At 39.2% G+C, this 22194-nt stretch overlaps 2 protein-coding genes across 5 annotated transcripts in view; both read left to right on the forward strand.

The window, feature by feature from the left end:
• Positions 1-5819, forward strand: part of asic1b (acid-sensing (proton-gated) ion channel 1b) — a 140589-nt gene extending 134770 nt beyond the window's left edge. For 3 of the 4 annotated variants that reach the window (XM_044023923.1, XM_044023920.1, XM_044023921.1), the window contains 4 exons: positions 1061-1152; positions 1445-1524; positions 2224-2325; positions 3048-5819. In XM_044023923.1, coding sequence (XP_043879858.1) covers positions 1061-1152; positions 1445-1524; positions 2224-2325; positions 3048-3143 — 370 coding nt within the window. In that variant the 3' untranslated portion in view covers positions 3144-5819. Of the gene's footprint in view, positions 1-1060; positions 1153-1444; positions 1525-2223; positions 2342-3047 lie in introns of all 4 variants that reach the window. The other variant, XM_044023922.1, reaches the window with a different exon arrangement.
• A 2381-nt stretch (positions 5820-8200) lies between these two features.
• On the forward strand, positions 8201-21398 carry smarcd1 (SWI/SNF related, matrix associated, actin dependent regulator of chromatin, subfamily d, member 1). Its single transcript, XM_044024564.1, has 13 exons — positions 8201-8432; positions 11384-11559; positions 11720-11762; positions 12515-12637; positions 13138-13260; positions 13632-13748; positions 14146-14247; positions 14465-14626; positions 15345-15442; positions 15691-15826; positions 18623-18745; positions 20431-20532; positions 21343-21398. The coding sequence occupies exons 1-13, from the start codon at positions 8247-8249 to the stop codon at positions 21394-21396; spliced, it is 1545 nt and encodes a 514-aa protein (XP_043880499.1). The 5' UTR covers positions 8201-8246; the 3' UTR covers positions 21397-21398.
• Positions 21399-22194: the final 796 nt, after the last annotated feature.

Below are 22194 nucleotides of genomic sequence, written 5' to 3' on the forward strand. Positions count from 1 at the left end.
GTGTCTCACTGCTGGGAACCATAGCGATGCAGCATCATGGACTGTAGCTCTAACCTGATGTCTGGTCACCTACTCACCCCCTGACTGAAAGACAACATCCTTCAAACTGCAAGATGACACCAAACACAGACTGGCCTGCAGTTCAGATGGAAATACTCAGGAATCTCAGTCATGACAGCACAACTACACAGGGATTCCCAGCCAGGGCTACTTGTACCCCAGGGGATGACTGTTATATACTGTTTTCAGCAAGGAAGACCATGGTAAAACATTTTGAAAAGAAGCTGTGCACTTTCTTTAAATAATATTTCATATATATGTATGTATTATACATACATATATGTATACTGTATATATATATATATATATATATATAATGTATATGTACATACATATATATGTGTTTGTATATGTACATGCATATATATGTATATATATATAGTCAAAGCAGCAAATAGAAAGAGAAAGTATTGAGTAGTTCAACCACTTAGTTAAGGGATAAGCTTTTGAAAATGGTTGATACCCACGTCAAATAACTACAAATAGCTCATTTTGTATTTGTACATCTCAATGTCTGCTTTAATTTGCATATATATCTTCCTCTCTTCACTTGTCCTAATTTAACTGAAAGCCATAAAATCATGCACCAAAAAAAGTTGAGTTGTGGTTTTGATCTCTATTCCACCGGGGTGTGGAGTCTGCCTCGGCCCACAGAAAGGATATTTAAAAGATATTCTGCGGTGCCCTGGGCCTTTAAACTAATCACTGTTATTTGTTCTTTTTGCTGAAGTCACATGTTTCCGACATTAGCACAGTTCCAAACCAAACAGCTGCCATGATATTCCTTGTATTCCTCCATGATCTGGCACACCTGGGAAATTAGTCAGTGATGGCAGATAGTTTGCTAAACTTGCTGCATTTCAGCACGAAATTGCAAAATCATGCGTCACCTTTTCCGCCTGCGGACTGGGATTTAAAAAAAAAAAAAAAAAACGTCTGTAAAATGAAAAGCACGACACCAGATTATATGTCTAAAGTGTGCGTTTTCGTCTGTTTACAGAGATAACATTATGGTTCTGGATATCTTCTTTGAAGCGCTGAACTACGAAACCATCGAACAAAAGAAAGCCTATGAATTGGCAGGACTTCTGGGTAAGGAAATGGCTGTCAAGTGTTTTCCTGGGAGTAGATAATATTCCCTGTGCAACGTGACAGATGCTTTTATTCAAAGTGACAGAAATGCAGCTGCTTGCGTTTTCATAAAGGTGCCCAAGTCCTGGCATAAAAAAATTATTTGTTGCTTTGCGACTACTTTTTGCCTGCATCTGTGAATTCTGTTTCATTTCTCACCTTTCAGATGCAAAGATGAAAATAGCATTTTAAAGCTGAGCTCTTCTTACATCTCTACACTGTGTACTTATCCACTTTTGTTTTTCCCTTTCAGGTGACATTGGAGGTCAGATGGGCCTTTTCATCGGTGCCAGCATCCTCACCATTCTTGAACTCTTTGACTATCTGTATGAGGTAACGTGGCTCATTTTTAGAATGGCTGTGATTACTATGTGGCACCGCTCATTTAGATCAATGTAGGTTAGCAATGTGTGGTTAAGTCTGTGTGAGTCACACTGCAGCAGCCGTAAGTGCATCACCCACACGTATCATGAAACAAGCAGACAATGTTGATTTAATTTTGTGTTTGTACTGTATAATGGAAAAGCTTGGTCACAGTTTGTTTCTCACAGTGTTACCGTGCACACAGAGATGTGTTTTAGTGATCCTGACACTGTCCTTCACATCCCTGCAAACCAGCTCAGCAGCAGCAGCAGTGAAGCCGAATACATTAACATTTTGAATGTATTGCAGTTTAGCCAGTATACGTGATCGTCAGCTCTCATTAGAATAACTCTTTAAGATACGTGGTTCCTCTTTGCTTCCCCGTGTACAAAGAAACAGTGGAAGTTTTGTTTGTCTGTTACTCCTCGATTGAAGCTGTGAATGTGGAGGAGGAGGAGGACAGAATGAACAGCAGGCTCTTGCTCATGTGCCTGATCGATGGGGAAGCATATTTTTTGAAAACGCATAAAATCAATCTCATTTGAGGTTCAGTTTGCCTTGTTTTTTTAGTGTGGAGCTTGAAGTATGGAGCACAAAGAAATACACAAGCATTTGAAGGGTCCGGGAACTAAAGCAATGTCAGTAATTGGTGTTTTTGCCTTTTTTCAGGTGATCAAGTACAAAATGTGCCGATGCGTCAAGAAGAAACACAAAGGCCATAACAACAATGACCGGGGAGCTGTGCTGAGTCTGGATGATGTAAAACGCCATGTCAGTGGGCCGCTAAGTAATTTTTGACTGTGTGAGACTGCCATGCTTTGATAAGGGCACTCTCCTTTTTTTTGTCTTGACTGGTCCCAACTGCAGCCAGAGAGAAGGAGGAGGTGGTGATGGAGGGAAAGGAGAGTGAGATAGCAATGTAGGAAACCGGGGGAGGCAAAGACTTGAAAGAAACCAAAAGGAGCAAAACAAAACAAAAAAAGAAGCTTTTGGGATGTAAGGGAGAGACAATTGTGAGAGAGCGGGAAGAAAGTGGAAAGTGGCTTAAATTTAATCAAAGCTGGGAGACAGGACCAAGAAGGACAGTGTGAAATTAGAGCTTTGGAAGGTATGACAGTTCACTTATTTCCTCGTGTAAATGAAGCTAGTTCACTTTAATTATAAGTCAGAGCTTGAGCAAAGAAACACGGGAGGATGTGCTCCTAATCTGAGCCGTTGGATGGGAGCATCCTTCACCGTCTTTATTTTCATTAGCGTTCCGAGTCCATTGCATGAATCTTTTTCCTCTTGCCTCCTGGCCCAGCTTATTGCTCCTATCATGTTTATTTTCCTGTGAGCACTTAAATGACTTTGAAGTTTTTCTCCACCTTCTCTGCATGTTTGCCTTCCCTTTATCGTCCTGCTTTCTCTACTGCTGATCGTTGCTTTTTGCCCGCCTTTATCCGCCACTGTACTTTATCTAATGTGCCTTTTTGCATTCTCAACCCCACCAGGCTCCTTGTGAGAACCTGCGTACACCATCGACATATCCTGGCAACATGCTACCTCATCACCCTGGCCAGGGTAACTTTGAAGACTTCACTTGCTGAGCAGAACCAGATGAAGTCTCAAAGTGTGCGTTATGCAACCAAAGCCAACCATACAACAAGAACTATCCAAGACACGGTGGAGTGCAAGGAACTGATATAAAGTCTGACAGAGGTACTTTTTTTCATAGCAATGGAGGACAAATCAATACGGTAAAGAACTGTCACCTGAGGCCAAGTGGAGAGGATATCGCAAGTATAACTATGTCTGTCAACTCTTCTCTCTATATTTTCCTCTGGAATACTGCCACAAAGGATGCTCGTGGAGGAACCTTGCCAACATGGACCTCGCTTTCAAAGGACAAAGAAAATGTAAAAAAAATAAAATAAAATAAATGAGGGAAAATGTACAGCTATCTCACCATTAACGAGTTATCAAAAAAAAAAGAGCCCCCATATACACAGCCGCACACAATTGTTTCACTCTCACTGGCCTGCTAGAGGGACAAATATACAGTACATTCCGCTGTACATGTGCTCCATAAAACAACAGCTGGGCTATGTGTAGTTTGTTTGAGAATGCATCTATGTTCACAGTTCGTGTTGTCAGGTGCGTGTGGGGAGACTTTTCGGTGGCAGTGATAGTGAGTATAGAGTATTGCATCATCTACTATTTACAGTGAAATGAACCGGTGAAGAAAACAGGTCTCATCATGTAAATGCATGCTTGTATTTGTCTAGTGCATGTTTTTAATTGTCATTTCTAATTTTTTACTTTATACATACATACATACATACTTATACGTGTAATTACCAAGTTTGCCTCGAGTGATACAGAGATGAGCCCATATTTGTGTGTGTGTGTGTGTGTGTGTGAGTACTTGTATTTATATCTTTGTGAGGTCCAAAAACTCTTTGTTGGGACATTTTGTCTGAGCGCCACAACTTTAAAGGGCTTTTTCAGGGTTAAGACCTGGTTTTAGGGATAGGATTTAGAACTAGGTTTAGGTAGGGTAAGGGTTAAGGTGAGGCACTTAGTGGTGATGGTTACGGTATGCATTATGTCAATGATGTGTCCTCACTAAGGTATAAAAACAAGTTTCTGTGTGTGTGTGTGCGTATTAGTTACCTCTTTAGGACCATTTCTGGCATACACACAGACCTTGTCAGGACAAACCTGGTCCTACTGAGGCAGAACTGGTTAAGGCTACGATTTGAATTTATGTTAAGGTTTGGTCAGGCTGAGGTCAATTAGAGTCCAAATTAGAGTCCAAAAAAGTATAGCTGCACGAATCTGTGTGTGTGTGTGTGTGTGCGTGGCCTCACATGTTTTCATGGGTGCCGACATCTGTGAGTGTCTGTTGATTTTGCCACCAATGGGCTGCATCCACACCCATTCCATTTATTTTATTTTTACAAAGTCTTCATTCAACTTCATTTTATCTTAATTGGATGAGGGGAGGGGTTTTTGTCCTCGAAGGGGTGACTGCTGAATCCTTGGAGCTCTGTAGGACTGTTCATTTTTTTTCTGTATCTGTGTTCTCGTTGCAAAAGTCTAATCAAAGCACAATACCACCAGTATGTAGAGGTGATATAAAAGAAAATGTACTATTGTTCTTGACATATTGTCCTATTATGAATATCGTATTGATCCAGCATATTGGGTTTTTTTTTTCTTTCATATGAAACATATTCACTATTGCCTGATAACCCCGTCTCCATCTTTACAAAATGTTTTAGTATCTTATCAGAGCATAAATCAAATGTAAATATCATTTTGGAAAAACTATTATTCATATCAGTAAACTTCTTCTTTTGACTCTTATTTGTTATTTTTCTTTGAATAGGTAAATAGGCTAAAAGTTGTGTTCTCAACTCCAGATACTGTGCAATTGTTTATTTGTAATCATGAGTCATTCTCCGAAATTTTGAGCAAGAATTCTTTCTCTCATCAAAGACAATTTGCTATTGCTCTTCTCATCAATCAACATGATGTCTTGTGTTTTGCTTCATGCACCACTTTCTTGAAATTCAATCAGCATTAAGTGAGGGGTTTTTGGGGGCAGGAGCCTGGTTATAAATTTGATGTTGCTTATCCGCTTCACCTATTCTTTTTTTATTTTGCTGCGGTTTAACAGCTGCAAGCAACAAAATTGGTATTTTGGAACCCCATGCTGTTGAAATGTAATTACTGTTTCTGCTTCTGTATAACAAAAGACAGGATGAAAAATATCCTGCATGGCCAGGACAAATTTTATCAAGACTGTCAATCAACCAGCAGCTGTACAATCTGAACGGCTTCTCTTTTATGCGACTGTACATCTGGCCCTGCCGACTGCCACACTTATTAGAAATGCAGCTCAGTGATGCTGTCATATTAGAGCTCAGTCAACATCCTCCGTTAGTTGCTCATTAGGCTGTCATTCACAGCTGCCAGACAATAAAGGTTATTCTGGGATGATAAATGTTTATTTTGCCTTATACTTTTTTTTTCATGCTGTCTTTTAGTGGTATATCAAAAAATGCCATTGTTCATCAGATGTGAGTGTGGATTATTTTATATTATTCAGAGGAGAAACCTCAGCTGGTGACCAAGTGTTACAACCAGCTCCGACATCTAATGGAGCGTTTCCCTCTCTGAATGTCTGAAACATGGTTTTGCCCCCAGATGGTTTTATTACTTTCTGTTGTACCTGCCAAGAAGACAAATTATTCAAAAATAAAAGATGATGCTGTTCATTTCCTGCTGGCATTTGTGTCTTTGTCCTGTGACAGTCTGCAACTAAGAAGATTGCAGGGTGGGTCAGAATACAGGCGAGCTGCCTGCCAGTGACTGAAAATCCTGCAGAATATGCTTGTTGCATCCTGATAAGGCAGAGCAGGTGGGGGTGTATGTGGGAGGTAGCAATAGCAGTGGTAGTTCAGACACTGGAAATATTTCCAGAGAAAAATCTGGATTAAGAAGGCTTGGCAGATTCAGTATTTCTGTGCACTGTATAAAATATGCTCCTGTAATTGAATCTATCCCAACCTGTTAGACCTAAATGACTATAACATCCTCAACTAATCACCCAAGGCAGCTGGATGTGATGTACTAGGGGGTGGTTTTCATGCAGGGAACTTCTAATGCTTGTTGTTCTATTTTGATGAGGGTTGCTGGGCACATGCATACAGCCACATCTGTCAGTTTAATGGTGCCTTCTGCTCTCTGTGAACGTGTGCTCGGAATCTGGATCCTTTTAAACCTGAAGTAATTTCCTCCTGATCCTATCATCACTTATTATCTGTGTCAACAAGGATATTACATCCTCTTGCTCAGCAGTTAGTGCTGCAGGTACACAGTGATCTTTTTATTAAATGTTTAAATATTACTTTGATTTATATTTATTCATAATTGTGGTTATTTTTGACCCAGTTTTAGAGCCTGAATAGTACCCTAGAACTGTCTCATATGATATATTGTTAGTTGTACAAAACACATATTAGTAAATACCATCAACAAATGCTGACATGTCAAGGAGTCAAAGTAACAGTTTGGTAACAATATTTTGAATTACGTTTCTTAATTTGAGTACACGTATGGTTTAAGTTGCTTTGTGGTTTTTAATTAATAATAATTAACAAATAAAATATGGTGTATTGTAAATAATCGTAAATAACTATAATTCACTACTAAAAGGGGGAAAGGGATGCCCCACATAGTGATGATTTCTTAATTATTTTCAAGTATATATTGATGCTCATAATTGTACACTTTCATTCGCATATCATTTTGAATGCAGGGCTTTTTGTAGTAGAGCATGTCTTCTTCTTTTGCAGTAGTAAAAAAGAAAAAGAAAATCCTTCACTACACTATGTGAGAATCATTGTGGGTGGATTTTCTCGTCATGGCATCGAGTTAACGAATACTGACCCACGGTGTGTCCAATTCTGACACACTGTGGGTGTAGATGTGTGGTGTGGATGTGGATTTTAGTCCTGATGTTATTATAAGACTACTTAATAATGCTGCAGATAGTGTGCTGCTATAAAGACTCAAAGTAGAACTGACACTCCAGCTTGTCTCCATGGTGTTTCCTGCCTGCATGTCAGAACAGTGACGTTAGCGGTATAAATTTATCACGTCAAATCTGTTAGTGCAATTAGGATGCTCAGCCGTTTGTCAGAGATAAGGCCGCGGCCCGGCTCCTCTGGGCTCCACTTTACATCAGCTCGTTAGGCAGATTATTAATCATAGCTCAGTCAAATTTCTCAGCACTGAAAAATGTTCTCTGATGTTTCAGGCTTGAGTCTGTCTCATTTGTCCTTTCATTTGTTCAGTGTGTGAATGCTGATGCTTTTTTCTTATATATATATATGAGGCTGTCAAGAAGCTGACCAAAGACAAACCTAAGCTGTTATCTTCAAACAAACAAAGGATGTAGAATCCTCTCTGGAGATTTGACAAACATCACAGTTACTCAGACATTTTTGAGTCATGCAAATGCAGAATTAGCTTCACCTGTTCACCCTTCCTGTGTACACTCACAAGCACGATCTGCTCAAAATCCAATAGGCTATGTAAACAGATGGGATGCCATGTTTTGCACTATTGTAGCTCCAATCGGGAAAATTGGGGAAAAGTGTAATGAAATCAGAATTTGGAAATAAGAAAGGGCTTGATTCTTTGTCCTGGCTGCTCAAAAAATGTTATTGACCTGAAACCACATCAGAGGTTCAATATCCTTCCTCACTCTCTCCCCCCATGGATGATGACATGGAGTGATTATGTTAAACTGATTAACAAATAAAACATCCTGCCATAGAGGTGCAAATAACCAAAGAGGGAGTTCATTTAATTTGAGTCACTGCTGTGATTAGGTCAATTAAATTATACATTAAATAAAAGTCAGAATGACCACATTGTGTGGGTTTTTTTGGGCAATCAGTAGAAGACCATGAGACATTCAGTTGAGCCATGGGACAGCAATAATGCAACAAAATATCATCATCATCATCATCATCATCATCATCATCATCATCATCTCCACATGCATAACCTTGTTTCTGCAGTGATGCAATTGTCCAGCAGGGGTCATCGCGGCTTTAATGCCGCCACAAGAATTCAGTTCTCGCACTCGCGATAACTCAGTGACTCCTCCGCCGGCGACGACATTCAGATAGGAGATGGCGGCTCGAGGGGGGTTTCAGACGGCACCGACTGGTGGTGGCGGCGGATCAATGGGACCTGGACCACCGGTTCCGGGCGCAGGACCAGGCATGGGGCCCGGGACTCCAACTGGAAGGATGGGGCCGTCATCGGCCGCGCAGAACCACATGTACCGCTCCCCGATGCCCGGGCCTGGATACCCGGTGAGATATCGCTCCATCTTTAGCCTATGCGCTAGAACAAAGCCACTTATAACTGCTGCTTTGTCACCAGTGGTTAACTTTAACCACCGATGCGGGCCACGGTCTGGGCCAACACAAACCCTAGCTAAGTAGCAGTTGCCCATGAGACGCGTTAGAATCGAGCGCTTTAGTCAAATATGCGAGTATGTTCGTTGTTTGAATACACTAAACCTCCCGCCCGCTAACAGGGAGCTTAGCTAGTTAGCCACGGTTGCCAAGTAGCTCAGACTGCTAACGAGCCTAGCTCTTAGTTAACCGGTCAGTTTTTTGTCCTGAAAACATGCCACGGCGGCTTCGAAATGTGAATTAAAAGTCCAAAATAAAGTTTTAATTAAACATGCTCAATGTAAGGGGGTTCAATCTACTACTTTCGTATGCAGAGACGAGCATTGCATCGTCTTCTTTGAATTAACTGGCTGTGGTCGTGTCATTGCTAATTCTCAGAGGTAGTCATCCCATGAGTGACTCTGGGTCTGTGTGGAACAGCACGCCAGCTGATACTTTTACTGCAGAGACGAGGATATCATTCACTGCAGAAACGGATAAACCTACATTCTCCATGGCTTGAAAGGAACTTTGAAGAAGTTTGTCATGTTGTTAAGAGCCTTTTAAAACTTTGAACAAGCAAGGCTGATGCTGCAGCTTTTTCCAAGTCAATAGAATCCTTCTAGGGATGCAACAACGATGATCGATGACAGTCAAAAACTGCCCTATGTGTATTTATTTATAATTATCTGCTACTTTTTATCTGCGACTTTTAAATTTCTGAAACCATGGGATATGTTTCCCCTTTGTCACACATGACAACATAATGAGAGGGTGTTACCTTTGTCTGCTGGAAATTATAAGAAGCATTTAACCTAGAACTCGTATTGCATTCACAAAATGAAAATATTGGTTGTAATGAAAGCAATCGATTGCCACAGTCTGCTCAACTGTCATATCAGGGACACAGAGATAGTATATCTCACTGTCGCCTTTTACATCAATTGCCCTTTAATAAAACACTACACTCTAAGATGTGGAGTTCTATCTGTGCACCAATTCATAGTTTTCTATGATAGAGTAAAATGTGCTTCATCCTACACTTTTATTACATTATTATTATTACATGTCATTTAGCAGACGCTTTTATCCACAGCGACTTAAAATAAGTGCATTTAAACATTTGGGTACAAATAAGAGCTAGAAGTAAGAGCTTCAAGTAAACCAAACTATGAAGTGCTAGTCATAAGTGCGATGTATACGTTTTGTTTTTTTTAACACTTCCAAGTAATCATTAATATTAGTGTGAAAACAAGATAGGAAGTACAGGAATACAGGATCTAAACAATTGAAAGAAAATACAGAATGCACTTGACTTCAGTGTTGGAAATTAAGCACATTGATGTCCCCTAACACCTTGTCTTCTGCTTTCAACAGGTTAATGTGAAAATAGTATGTTGGTGTCAAAAGCTTTATATCTGCCACTTTGTACAGGAAAGGGTTATTGTCCAAGTGAAGTAATGTTTGTCCTCCAACCCTAAGAAACTACTTTAAAATGTAAACTCATGTACATGAGTTAATTTAAACATTTTACAAACATAGTCATTTGTAAAAAGTTCTTTTAATTAATTTTTGTTCGCTGTCTATTTGTCCTGACTTCTGGGTGGTGAATTGTTGCACTGTGTGTTAATCCGTCAGTGGATCGGTCCAATTTAACTTTTGCTATTCTGATTTGTGGTTCAGTGCTTTCACTGGACTGACTCTACTCTACTGTAATGGATTTTTAGTCATTAGTCTTTACATTACATGCTGTTAGAATCACATTTTTTTTAATCATTGATCTGCAAGAGTTGAAAGCGTTTGTAGCTTAGATACTGGCAGCATGCAACACAATTCACTGAAAAGATGGATGCATTTTCTTCTTTCACGGCCTTGACTGCATTCACTCTTTCACGCAGCATTTCACAACATAGTCAAAGAGGCCTCATACTTTGAATACTGCTGAATTCTTGTTGTTCACAGATTAACCAAGGTTGTGCTGATTTATTGTGTAAAAAGCTCTGAATGGTCAGCGTTCTGCTTACACTGTGCTGCATGGAATAGGCAGAACACCTACATCTAACCTAAGTTCTCATTTGTAAGAGTGACTGCTGTAGGGAGAACTGCTGTTAGAGATTTGTCGTGTATCTGCCTTTCTCACCCACACTCATGCAGTCAGACACAAGAAGTCGCCTGTTTGAGTTCTTAGCACATGGTTTGGTGAGTGCAGCAGATTTTGTTATGTACTGTTTGAAGGAGTTTGCATTTCAAGTTATTGCTAGCTTTTGTTATTGGACTCGGCAGACGCCTCAAATATGAAAGTATTTGGATTTGATGATACCAGACACGTTTGCTTGTTTCAAATCATTGCTGGATTTATGTGGAATTTATTTAATTTGCACAGTATGTCTTACAGTGAATGTAACCACATTTGACAGTGTCTACGTCACACACGTTGACCTTGGAAGTACAGGATGCAGTAGTGTATGAGTCTGTTATGTTAACATTTCTGTCTGAAATAATGATTTTCAACACAGATTTCAGTCATTATTACTAAAATGGTCAAAAAGTGAGCATGCCTTGTATTTCATAAACGGCAACCTTGTAATTATATCCAGGTAATACTTGTGAATGGTGAAACTGTATTACTGTAAAGACTGTACACAGATATAAAGTTAAGTCCCTGTGCAGACCAGGGTTGTTGTAGTCACGGCAAAGTTTTGGATGATGAGAACCCCAGGGAATCATGTTTCACATCTACACATCTAACCTCAAAGCATATTGGCAGATATTTCTGTGCCCCGGAGAAACAACTGTGCTAAAACTATCAAACAAATACTTAGAGGGCTGTTCTTTTGATGATAATCTATGTTGTGTTCTCTGTGCAGAGACCAGGCATGCCTCCATCCAGCCGTATGACCCCACAAGGACCAGCCATGGGCCCTCCAGGATATGGCGGCAGTCCCGTGTCTCGTCCTGGGATGCCAGGTGTTATGGATCCATCTCGTAAGAGACCAGCGCCTCAGCAGATTCAGCAGGTTCAGCAGCAGAACCGCAACCAACAGTAAGGCTCAGCCCTTTCCACAACAGCAAATTTAATATTGTAATTATGTCAGTGCAGTATTTTCATTGTGTCTTTGCATATGCGTCGCACACACAAGTATAGGTCTGATTGCCAGACTGGATTAAATGAACTTTCTTGTTTTGATCATTTGTTTTTATAGCACAAAGAAGAAAAAGATGGCTGATAAAATTCTACCTCAGAGGGTGAGTGTTCATCAAACAGTGGTGCATGATATCCATTAATTCTGGCCCTGAATGTGTTGAGATTATATTTGCAGGTTAATTTGAATTTAATTTGCTTACCTTGAAAAAGAGAGTTTGTCTTAAACCGTTAATGTTTTGGTATTATGAATATGTCCACCATTATAGTCAACCTTTTTCTTGCCCAGATTAAGTCGTTTGCATAGGTTTTCCTACTCTTCATACCCACTTAAAGTACAAGTCACACTTGGATATTCATATACAGAGAGTGCTCACTGTCCGTAGTGATTTAGTTTCTTCAAAAACATATCTTAAAAGGTATTGAAATGAATTTCATTCACAAATTATGTTTTTGTGGCCCGTTCTGGGAAGTAAATTCATGTGTTTTGTATGTGCCAAATCAAAGATCCTCCTAGGGATTGTGTAGATCTGATATCATGGCTACTAGAAGCACTTGATAAAGGTTACAGCCACGATTCAAACAGTTATTTATTCAAACGGTTCATTACCGTTTTAAGAATATTGTGTTTGTATATTGATGAAGATCCATTCAAAAATTGTGACCAGGGAGCACCAGTAATTTATTCTGCTTAGTTTATGCACAGTTCTTTGTGAAACAGTAAAAAGACAAAATTAAATTATAGTGTTTATTGAGAATATTTATATATTACGATAAAGTTGACAACTGAAAATGAGGTCCTTGTGGCAAATGCTGTACGTGTTGTTCCAGTTGTTAAGAGCATCTTCTGTTCCAGATTAGGGAACTGGTCCCAGAGTCTCAGGCTTACATGGATCTGCTGGCTTTTGAGAGGAAGCTAGACCAGACCATCATGCGCAAAAGGCTGGACATTCAGGAGGCCCTCAAGAGGCCCATTAAGGTATGGTTCAATACAGCACTTGACTCGTGAGGGAGTGAGTGAGTTCATTAACTCCATTATTTCAGGGTTTTAGAAGATCATAGGAACAGGAACAGGTCATTTTTGCAAATTGTCCACAGCTAGTTTAAGTTTAAGAATTTCACAGGCAAAGTAGGTTAAAACGTAGGAATATCATAAGTTATTTTTTTAGACTAAACCTTTATGGATTTTTAAAGATACAAACACTGCTATTCGTTTTTATAGTATGTAAATAGTGGTAATTGGTAGTGATTGTGATGTTATTGTTAAAGAAAATGTGATGTGATATTTTTGCCATATCACACATCCCTGGTTGCCAGGCAGATATTTGAAGAAGTCCCCGTGAAGTCCTTGGAACAAAAACCCAGCTTTACTCTTTGGACTTGAATGAACAGTTTTCACTTTAGATAAACATATCTTGGATGGATTTTGAGTGATTTGGTAGCATTGTAAGTGTGACTTTTCTCTTTTTTTGTCCATAGCAAAAGAGAAAGCTTCGTATCTTCATATCAAACACCTTCAACCCTGCGAAGCCAGATGCAGAGGATGGAGAAGGCACAGTTGCATCATGGGAGCTACGTGTTGAGGGACGCCTTTTGGAAGATGTAAATTAATAAAAGCAGTGGATATTTTTATTTGATGTTTTTTTTCTATGTGACACTTCATTTATATGCCATCTGTGATGGTGGCCCATTCATAATTTATCTCACCATTGCTCTGTCCCTGAGTTTACTTTTTCCAGCCACATTGTCAACTAATTATCAGTTTTTTCCCCATTGCATAGTCTCTAATTCCCATGACTTTATTAACAAATCAGATTTTCCTCTGAAGATTTCCCTCCATGAACATGAATTGCACGTTTTTTAATGTTATTATGCCAGTTTTGTGTTCAGTTGTTCCTTGGTATAATGCTGATTATTCTCATTTTACTTAACTTTTAAGAGTTATGAGATATGAAATAATGTTTGTTTTGCAGACGGCTGTGTCTAAATATGAAGCCACCAAACAGAAAAGGAAGTTCTCTTCTTTCTTCAAGTCCCTGGTGATTGAGTTGGACAAGGACCTGTATGGTCCAGACAATCATCTTGTGGAAGTAAGATCATTTACTTTATGTTTTGAGCATGTGTGATTTTGTGTTTTGTCTTCTGTAATTGCATTTAAATAAGATAAGAGTTTTCAGTTTTTTCCTTCCCACCCCCATGTTACTTCTGATGGTTGTGCCGACAGCGTATGAATGGGTTTTATCGGTGTGATTTTAAAGAAAGTGCTGCTCTAGTTCTGTGTGAGTGAATGGGGGGAAAATGACAGCTTTTTGAGTGTTCTTCAAGACTAGAGAAGTGCTATATAAATACAGACCATTAACTAAAAGTATAGCATATGAGGCAACATTACTGTGACAATTGGAAAAATTGTCCTATAAATGAATGGGAAAAAAGATAAAACACCGTCCATTTAATACTAATTACTAAAATGTCCAATACACCTTTCAGTGGCATAGGACTGCTACCACCCAGGAGACTGATGGTTTCCAGGTGAAGAGGCCTGGTGATGTGGGTGTTCGCTGCACCGTCCTGCTTATGCTTGACTACCAGGTAAATTCTCAGGTCTTTACTGTGTGTCTTTTGGTCATTGAAGTTTCTGTTCAGAAACTGGACTGAAAAGTTTTACTTAAGTTTATTTTTAACACCACTGCCTCTCAGAGAAGGTCTTGGTGCCTTCAAGTGCCCTTCAAACATTTAGTTTCAGGAAATGTTAATAGTAGAGGGCCTAAGTTCTCTTCTAACGGCAAGTTTGCCTTCCTCCAAACAGCCCCCTCAGTTCAAGCTGGACCCCCGACTGGCCCGTATGCTGGGCATCCACACCCAGACCAGACCTGTCATAATCCAGGCCCTGTGGCAGTATGTCAAGACCCACAAACTCCAGGACCCTCATGAGCGCGAGTTCATCAACTGTGACAAGTACCTGCAGCAGGTGAGTAAATAATGCACTGATACTTTAATGCACACTAAAAGAGGACAGGCCTGTTTCTTATCCAACTGGTGTGAACATAAACTCTGTGAGGCTGGAATGATCAACACTCATGCAGTCTCACACTTGTAGTGGTCATTTCTCTCTCCTGCACAGACACTTTTTCTCCCTTTACCCTCTGTCCTTTTATGGACCGCCTCGCTCTTTCTGGGTCACTGCCTGGTTTTCCCTGTGAATTCTCTTGCAAGATAAACAACCTTGTGGAAAGTTAATGTTTTATGTATAAAATTGCTTTATTTGAAAAAAGGCTTTTGCTTCATAGATTATGATACCTGGCATGTTTACTCTACAGCATTATCAGTCACAACATAGTCAAACAATGGAGATCAACAAACCTTTGGAGAATAAAAGGAAAACATAGCAGTATTGTTAAGAGCTGGTCTACAAAGTAAAGCAACAAATAATGTCTGTTGCATCTGAAGCTGGGAAATATATGAACTAAATTCTATTTTGTGCTAAAAGTACAAAATATTGTCATGCATAATATTGTATAATATTTGCTGTCTGTCATTTCCCAGCCCAAGCAAATGTTATGACACTCTTACCACTGAATCCCATACAACAACCCTTTTAAACTGATTAGAACTTCAGGAACTACTTGTGTTTTTAATTTGACTGTTCTTGATAATGTCTGATAAACACGGGATGTTCTTATTTGCAGATTTTTGAGACTCAGCGAATGAAGTTCTCTGAGATTCCTCAGCGCTTGCATGCACTCCTGATGCCTCCAGAGCCTATCATCATCAACCATGTGATCAGGTAAGTTCAAATATAGTACAAACATTCACTTGAGCTTTGCAGTTAATGTCAATGAGTGTCTGTATTTGTTTTTATTATTATTTGAAAATGACTGAAATCAACCCATTCTCTAGCTGTTTCAGCTCTAGTCAAGTGTTTTGTTTTTTGGTCATAATTTAAGGCAAATTATACAATTTTATAGCAGACCTACAAGATGGACTGTTAACTAATATATACATTAACTAATTTATATCTTACACTTTTGCTAGCGTGGACCCCAATGACCAAAAGAAGACTGCATGTTATGACATCGATGTGGAGGTGGACGACACACTGAAGACCCAGATGAATTCTTTCTTACTCTCCACAGCCAGTCAGCAGGAAATAGCGGGGCTGGACAACAAGGTAGTAGCACCCACCAGCTGGTCTTTTCATGGATGTTTTCGTGACTTTGTGTGCGAGACAGAAATGTGTGGTCACAGTGGGAAGTTATTTCCTTCTTCCTGTACATTTCTGTGAGGGTTTGACACTAATAAATCGCCTCCTTCCCTCAACTTATTTTTGATCTGCTATTTTGATATAGCTAAGTACACGTGAAGCAATTCTCTTCCTCACACATTATACGTGTTAGAAAATGTGAAGAAGATTGTGCAACTGTGAAGTAAAGAATTATGGAGTCAAGGCTACAAACGGTTTCTCTCCAGTCTCCTGTACACAATTAGCATCCAGATCAGAAATGTTTGAGGACGCACTGAAACCATAACTCCTCCTCAAAAGCTGTAACACAGTAGTGCTCCTACAGTACTGCCTTTGGTTTGCTGGATAGCTGAGATGTCTTTGTCCTGAAATCATGTCTTACTTTGTTGCAAATACATGCAGAAAAGTTCTGCCACTTAATTTAGAATGTCTAAAGATAAGAAAATTAATTTACACCAGACGAACAGAGATGATAGGATATATATATGCATATACCACTGATGGTTACAGAGCGAGAGAGGAGGACTCTAGCGAAACCAGCTCTGTGTTTGTGTACAGTAATGGCACTTTTTTATTATACAGTTCGAGCTCTGTTCTGTCATTTAGTGTCAGGCGCGTCCTTTTCCATCATATATAGTATCTCCTCAACGTGGGCAGGGTCGTAATGGCACTGCTGCACGAAACTGCCGTGGCGTTGTTTTATACGCGACACAAACTAGTTACAAAGATTAGTTCAGTACTTCCTGTATGACTGGAGCACTGACTCCATCTGACACAGTCACTAATGGAAAAGCAAAAAAACGAGGAGAACTGAGCCAAGGCATGCTAGAACTTTATAATGAAAATGTTGCTTCTCTACATGCTTGATAAACAGCTGGTTCGTTACAAGAGTGTTGACATTAATATTGTGCACAAACACTGACCAACAGTGACTTCCAGCTGCTTTGGTCCCCACTAAGGCATATTTGTGTATGTGTGTGTCCAGCTGTTACGGTAGACACACCCCCTGCGGTTCAGAACAGAGAATGCTTACACCCACTTCCATCTGCTCCGACGGCTCAGGTCATCTAAGCACAGTCGAAATTTGATGTGAAGGGGCCGCGGATGTTTTTGACCAGTGTCAGTTTCTACCCGTTTTGTGACCCTGCTGAGGGCAATTTCACACACATCTGCTCCCTGGAATTGTTGCTTCTGTGTTTTTGCCCTCCCTCTAGCCATTTCTAAAGGTCTTTCAGGTCTTTTTAACCTCCTGCTGACAGCCATTACCTTGGCTGTTGTGGCTGTAGATAATGCTTGGAGCCAGTCTCTGCAAAGATTTCCCGTCCCCCCACATGTCACTTTTGTTCTTAGACGACGCAACGATTTAAGTACAGCGAGCTTGTTTACAGTTAAGAGTCATTTCGGTGATACACGCCCTGTTCCTGTTGGCCTGCTTTTAGAGACAATTGCAGCAGAGCCTGTCATAATTGTCTTGTAGTGCCTTTGAAGTGTGTTGTGATTCTGCAGACAATTAATCCGTGTTAAACCAGATACAGGATTCAGTTTCATTTTCTTTCCTGCATATAATCCTAGGCATGATGTGTTATTGTGCAAAGACACTGTGGTGAAGCCACTGAATAATAAATCAGTTTTTTGTCTGGTTGGACCGTCAAGGACCTTGGAGGTGGGTCATCTGTATGCTTGACAGCAGTCCTCTTACCTCGACCATCAATATTGAGTAACAAGGTTGTTGTTAAATGAGTATTAATCTCAACAGCCTGCAGCAAATATTAAGTGTGAGAAACAGCAGGTCATTCAGCTAACATGACTCTGTCTTGTTAGTACAGTGATGTTGTTTTTGGTATGTACATGACTTTTTGGTTAAACTGTTTGATCTATCACAGGATTTATTTGTATTTTAACAAGATGCACATTAAATCTTTTTGAAGTGCTGCATATTTCATGACAACGTTTTCTAAAGTGGGCCCTTGAAAGGGTCCCTGTGGAGTTTTCTTTTTAAACAAAGCTTGTGATTATATTCACAATTTCTTAACACAATGTGAATTCATGTTTCTGGATATAATGCAAGTGTCATAGTATGAGAAAACAATAATAATTTAGCTGTTAGTTTTTCAAAGACAGTCTCTGCTCTTTCAAGATTCTGTATCAGTCTCAGACAGGGTTGCTGATTACTTAATACTTTTATTAATAAAGGAAGTGGTTCCAGGTTGTTAAGCAAGTCATTTCTCTGGTGGTATGAGAACAAAGAAAAATGTTTCTAAAGATGAGCAGCATGAAATTGTGCAGTGTCTTGCAAAAGGCATGAAGAACATTAGAAATGGAAATCAAGAGATTCTGCAGTCAGATTAACCGTCATTAGGCAGAAAAGCCATTTGATACACATTTCCTTCCAAATGACCAAAAGGCTGCTTAATACAATTGTGATTATAATGGATGTAGAACATGATCAATGGAAACAGTAAGAAGATTTGTATTCACTTCAAAAAAGCACACACACACATACAACATCTCACCCTCATTCTCCCATGTGTCCTCCATCCACTGTTGACAACAGCATGTTATTTTGACTTAACAGTTGTGGAGCCACTACTGATTTACAAAAACAAAGAACTGGGCTTAGTGCTGAATGAAACCTCAAATGTGTAATTTAGTTTTCTATGATGTGCCATTTGATGATTTGATTTGATTATCATTTATTATCCTTCTCTGTTTATCTCTCCACAGATCCATGAAACCATCGAGACCATTAACCAACTGAAGACCCAGAGAGAGTTCATGCTGAGCTTTGCCAGAGATCCTCAGGGCTTTATCAATGACTGGTTGCAGTCCCAGTGCAGAGACCTCAAGGTCAGTCTGTCTGCCATTACTTCAAAATGAATCTCAAAGAAAACCCAAGGCACTTATGTATCTTTCTCTTCCACATTCAGTCACACGTCAAAGTTATAGTTTTCATAATGGAAGCAGAAATATGCAGTTGTGGTCTCAGTCAATCAGGAAAAACAAGCACCTTTTAAGTCTGAAAGTCTTTTGCCTTAATCTTCAGCACAACGTCCCATATAGGTCAGGTTGATGAAAAGCAGTCATACCGGTTTCTCCACCATCTCAGCGGCTCAAAGTGCTTTTACAGCAGACTTGTGGTGTTTTGGGTTGAAGGCCTGACTCGACATTTTTGACTAGAAATACTCACCTTTACTGTTTACTACTGATATTGCTTCTCATACTGGCTCACCCACCCAGTGTAAAAAAAGAACATTTCACCAATGGGTTCTTTGTCTTTAGCCATAACATTGTCAAAAATGACTGAACTAACTAATGGAATAAGACTTCTGTTGTTGTTCTCAAAGTGTTCTGCAGATGAGCTGAATGAGTGTCCGTAATTATGTTGACTTTTTAATAAAACAGAGAATAGCACAACTCGCTAAACCAAAGGCTCGGGGCAAATTAGTAGTCGCAGATGTCGGTGTTGTTTTTTGCATTCTGTTCACAGCATGTGGATTGGATGTCTGTCTGTTCAGAATATACACAACCTCACCTGTAAGGCTGCAACAATTTAATTTTCAGCTTCTTAAAAGTTGAGTATTTTCTGGTTTCTTGATATAACAAAGAAATCATTAAGACAAGACATTTGAGAACTGACAAACACTGGTCAACATTTTCTGACATTTTAGGGACCAAATGAGATTCTAGATTAATCGAGAAAATAATCAACAGATAATTGATTAAGCAAATAATTGTTAGTTGCAGTCGTACTCTACTCTTCTGTTTTTTCTCGTTTGTAAAAACAAAACAGTCCCTTTGAGGTCTTTTATTATTTAGACATGGCAAATTAAACTGACCTGACCTTAAAAAAACATTTGAATGCCATAGCTAAAAGCACATTTTGTATCGGTTATTACAACACATTGAGTGTAGGGACTTCTTAACGGAATCATAATAAAGTGATGCAAGGTGCAAAAGTGCACGAAACAGAAACTGCATCTCTCAATTCTACACTTGGGAAATCTGTCTTGGAGATGATTAATATCAGGGCAAGTCTGATGTAAGTGTACATGTTATTTAATTTATTAACTGCTACATCTATTAACATCTCTCTTATACATTCTGATAAATGCCAGTGTGATACATCTGCAGAAGCATAAACATGTGCTCTGGCTTCTATGTCACTGTGACATTGATAGAAGCGCAAGGCTCAGCTGCCAAGTTGTGTATAAGACGGGAGGAAAGCGTCAATGCAGCTTGTGAATCGTGTCTGACTGGCCGCATGTCAGACTTCCTTCTGCCAATTAAGTGCTGACCAGCTGTCGTCCACCTGCACCATTTAATTCTCTGTGAAATTTAGGAACTACAGTCCCAGAACTCACTAGCGGTAGCTTATCAGAAACTTGTGTCGATATGTTTCTTCTTAACAGCCTGTGTTTGGTCAGTCATTTCTGTAGATGTTATTTATCTGTCTTCCAGTTTTTTTCTTCTTTGATTGAGGCTTAAGGCTAGGTAAAAAAAAATAATAATAATAATGTGTTTTCTGCAAACAGACCATGACGGATGTGGTTGCAAACCCAGAAGAAGAGCGGAGGGCTGAGTTTTATTATCAGCCATGGGCTCAGGAGGCCGTCTGTCGCTACTTCTACTCCAAGGTAATCTGTCTTTTTGCTTTTATTCTCCCTCTTTCTTTTTGTTCCGTTTATGTTCAGTCATTTTAGTGCCTTCATTCTACTAAATTATTTTGAACTATTAAATAGATTGCCATGGAATTTCATATAGACATTCGTATCCTCACAACATGAATTCTAATTTATTTTGTTGCATTTATTGAAGCATGTTTCCAGTTTGTTCAAAGTTAATATTGACAAAAAGCTTGTCACATGAAGGCACTTGTAGTGAGAAAGAAAGAATTTTAAATGAGGAAAAACCTCAACGCTTTTCATTCTCGAGCTAATACCTACTTAAATATTTATATATAATCAGAATAATGTTATTTCTCTGTCTATAACAAAGGCATCCCATACTTTCCTAAATGACTCCAAAACATAAATAAGTGTGAACCATTTTTAAACTCAGAAGATATAATCCTAAAAATAAAGGTCTTAATGGCTCTTGTATTAAAACCAGCTGTCTGATAATAAAACAAGTATTCTACCTCCGTCATTAATTTTCTTTACCATGTTGCTTAAACACAACGAGGAAGTGCTTCTCTGAGGCCATAACATGTAGAACGACTTTGAGTGAAGTTACTCTTAGTTACATTACTTTACTATACATAGATGTCTTTTCATTTTTATATAATCAGTGCAAGAAAAACATGTTTGCATTGGCACAAGTGTTTGTTTTTATTGAAAATTAACTGAATATATTTCCAGTCACATTGTTGATGTTTAGCATGAAATTTCCTTTGGTCTTAAATTTATGACACTCATCGCTGACCTTCACTTTGAAATGTCTTTCAGGTCCAGCAGAGGCGACAGGAGCTGGAGCAGGCGCTCGGTATCAGAAACACCTAAAGTAAAACAAAAAAGGTCTACAGGCAACAGACGTTCGTGTGTGTGTGTGTGTGTTTTGCACACATTTGTGTGTGCATATGTGTATGTATGCGGGGCATTCTGACTTCTGGCAACTTAGAAACTGACAAACCTATTAAGACATAAATATTAGACGGTTTTACTGTTTTATATAGGATTTTATTTCTTGATTGAGGCTCGACGGCTACTTCCACACTTCTGTTTTTGTTCCTGCTTTTCTTTTCTAGAGTTTCATAAGCGCAATGTATTTCCTCTTGCATGTGTACGCCTTACTTGGAAGCATTCCTTTTCATTTAAATGCATTGTGCCCATAGACATAGACTGAACAAAAGAAATGCAGAGAGCAGATTGGACCTGGCAGCCCTTACTGCATTTTAACGTAGAAACAGATCAAATCTTTAAATTGGCTGGAATGTGTAGATGCAGCCAGTACTTTCTCCCCTGCTTTTGGAAAAGTAAATTTACATTTTACACATCTAACTTGGCTCCAGCTGCTTGCCGTTCAGTTCAATATCAATTATGTCAGTATCAGTTGCAATATCAGTTGCATTGCTCACTGTTTTCTTTTTGTGGGATTTGATATGAATTAGACTTTCTTGGCAGAATATACATGGCTGTGGCAGTTTTTTTGTTTCTTTGTTTTGGGGGGTGGGGGGGAATTGAGTGCCATTTTGTATGTTTATTTTCTTTATTATCATTGATCTTTGTTTTGTATATGTATTATACCAGTACTTGTCTTGTTAGATAGTACAGATTATTAAGAAAGTAGCTAGTATGAGT

This window comes from Solea senegalensis, linkage group LG4, assembly GCF_019176455.1.
Source record: "Solea senegalensis isolate Sse05_10M linkage group LG4, IFAPA_SoseM_1, whole genome shotgun sequence".
NCBI classification, from domain to species: domain Eukaryota; kingdom Metazoa; phylum Chordata; class Actinopteri; order Pleuronectiformes; family Soleidae; genus Solea; species Solea senegalensis.

Coding starts and splice junctions, on each gene's coding strand:
- smarcd1 (XM_044024564.1), top strand. CDS start 8,247: ATGGCGGCTCGAGGGGGGTTTCAGACGGCACCGACTGGTGGTGGCGGC. Junction 14,627..15,344: donor GTGACAAGTACCTGCAGCAG/GTGAGTAAATAA, acceptor TCTTATTTGCAG/ATTTTTGAGACTCAGCGAAT. Junction 15,443..15,690: donor ATCATCAACCATGTGATCAG/GTAAGTTCAAAT, acceptor CACTTTTGCTAG/CGTGGACCCCAATGACCAAA.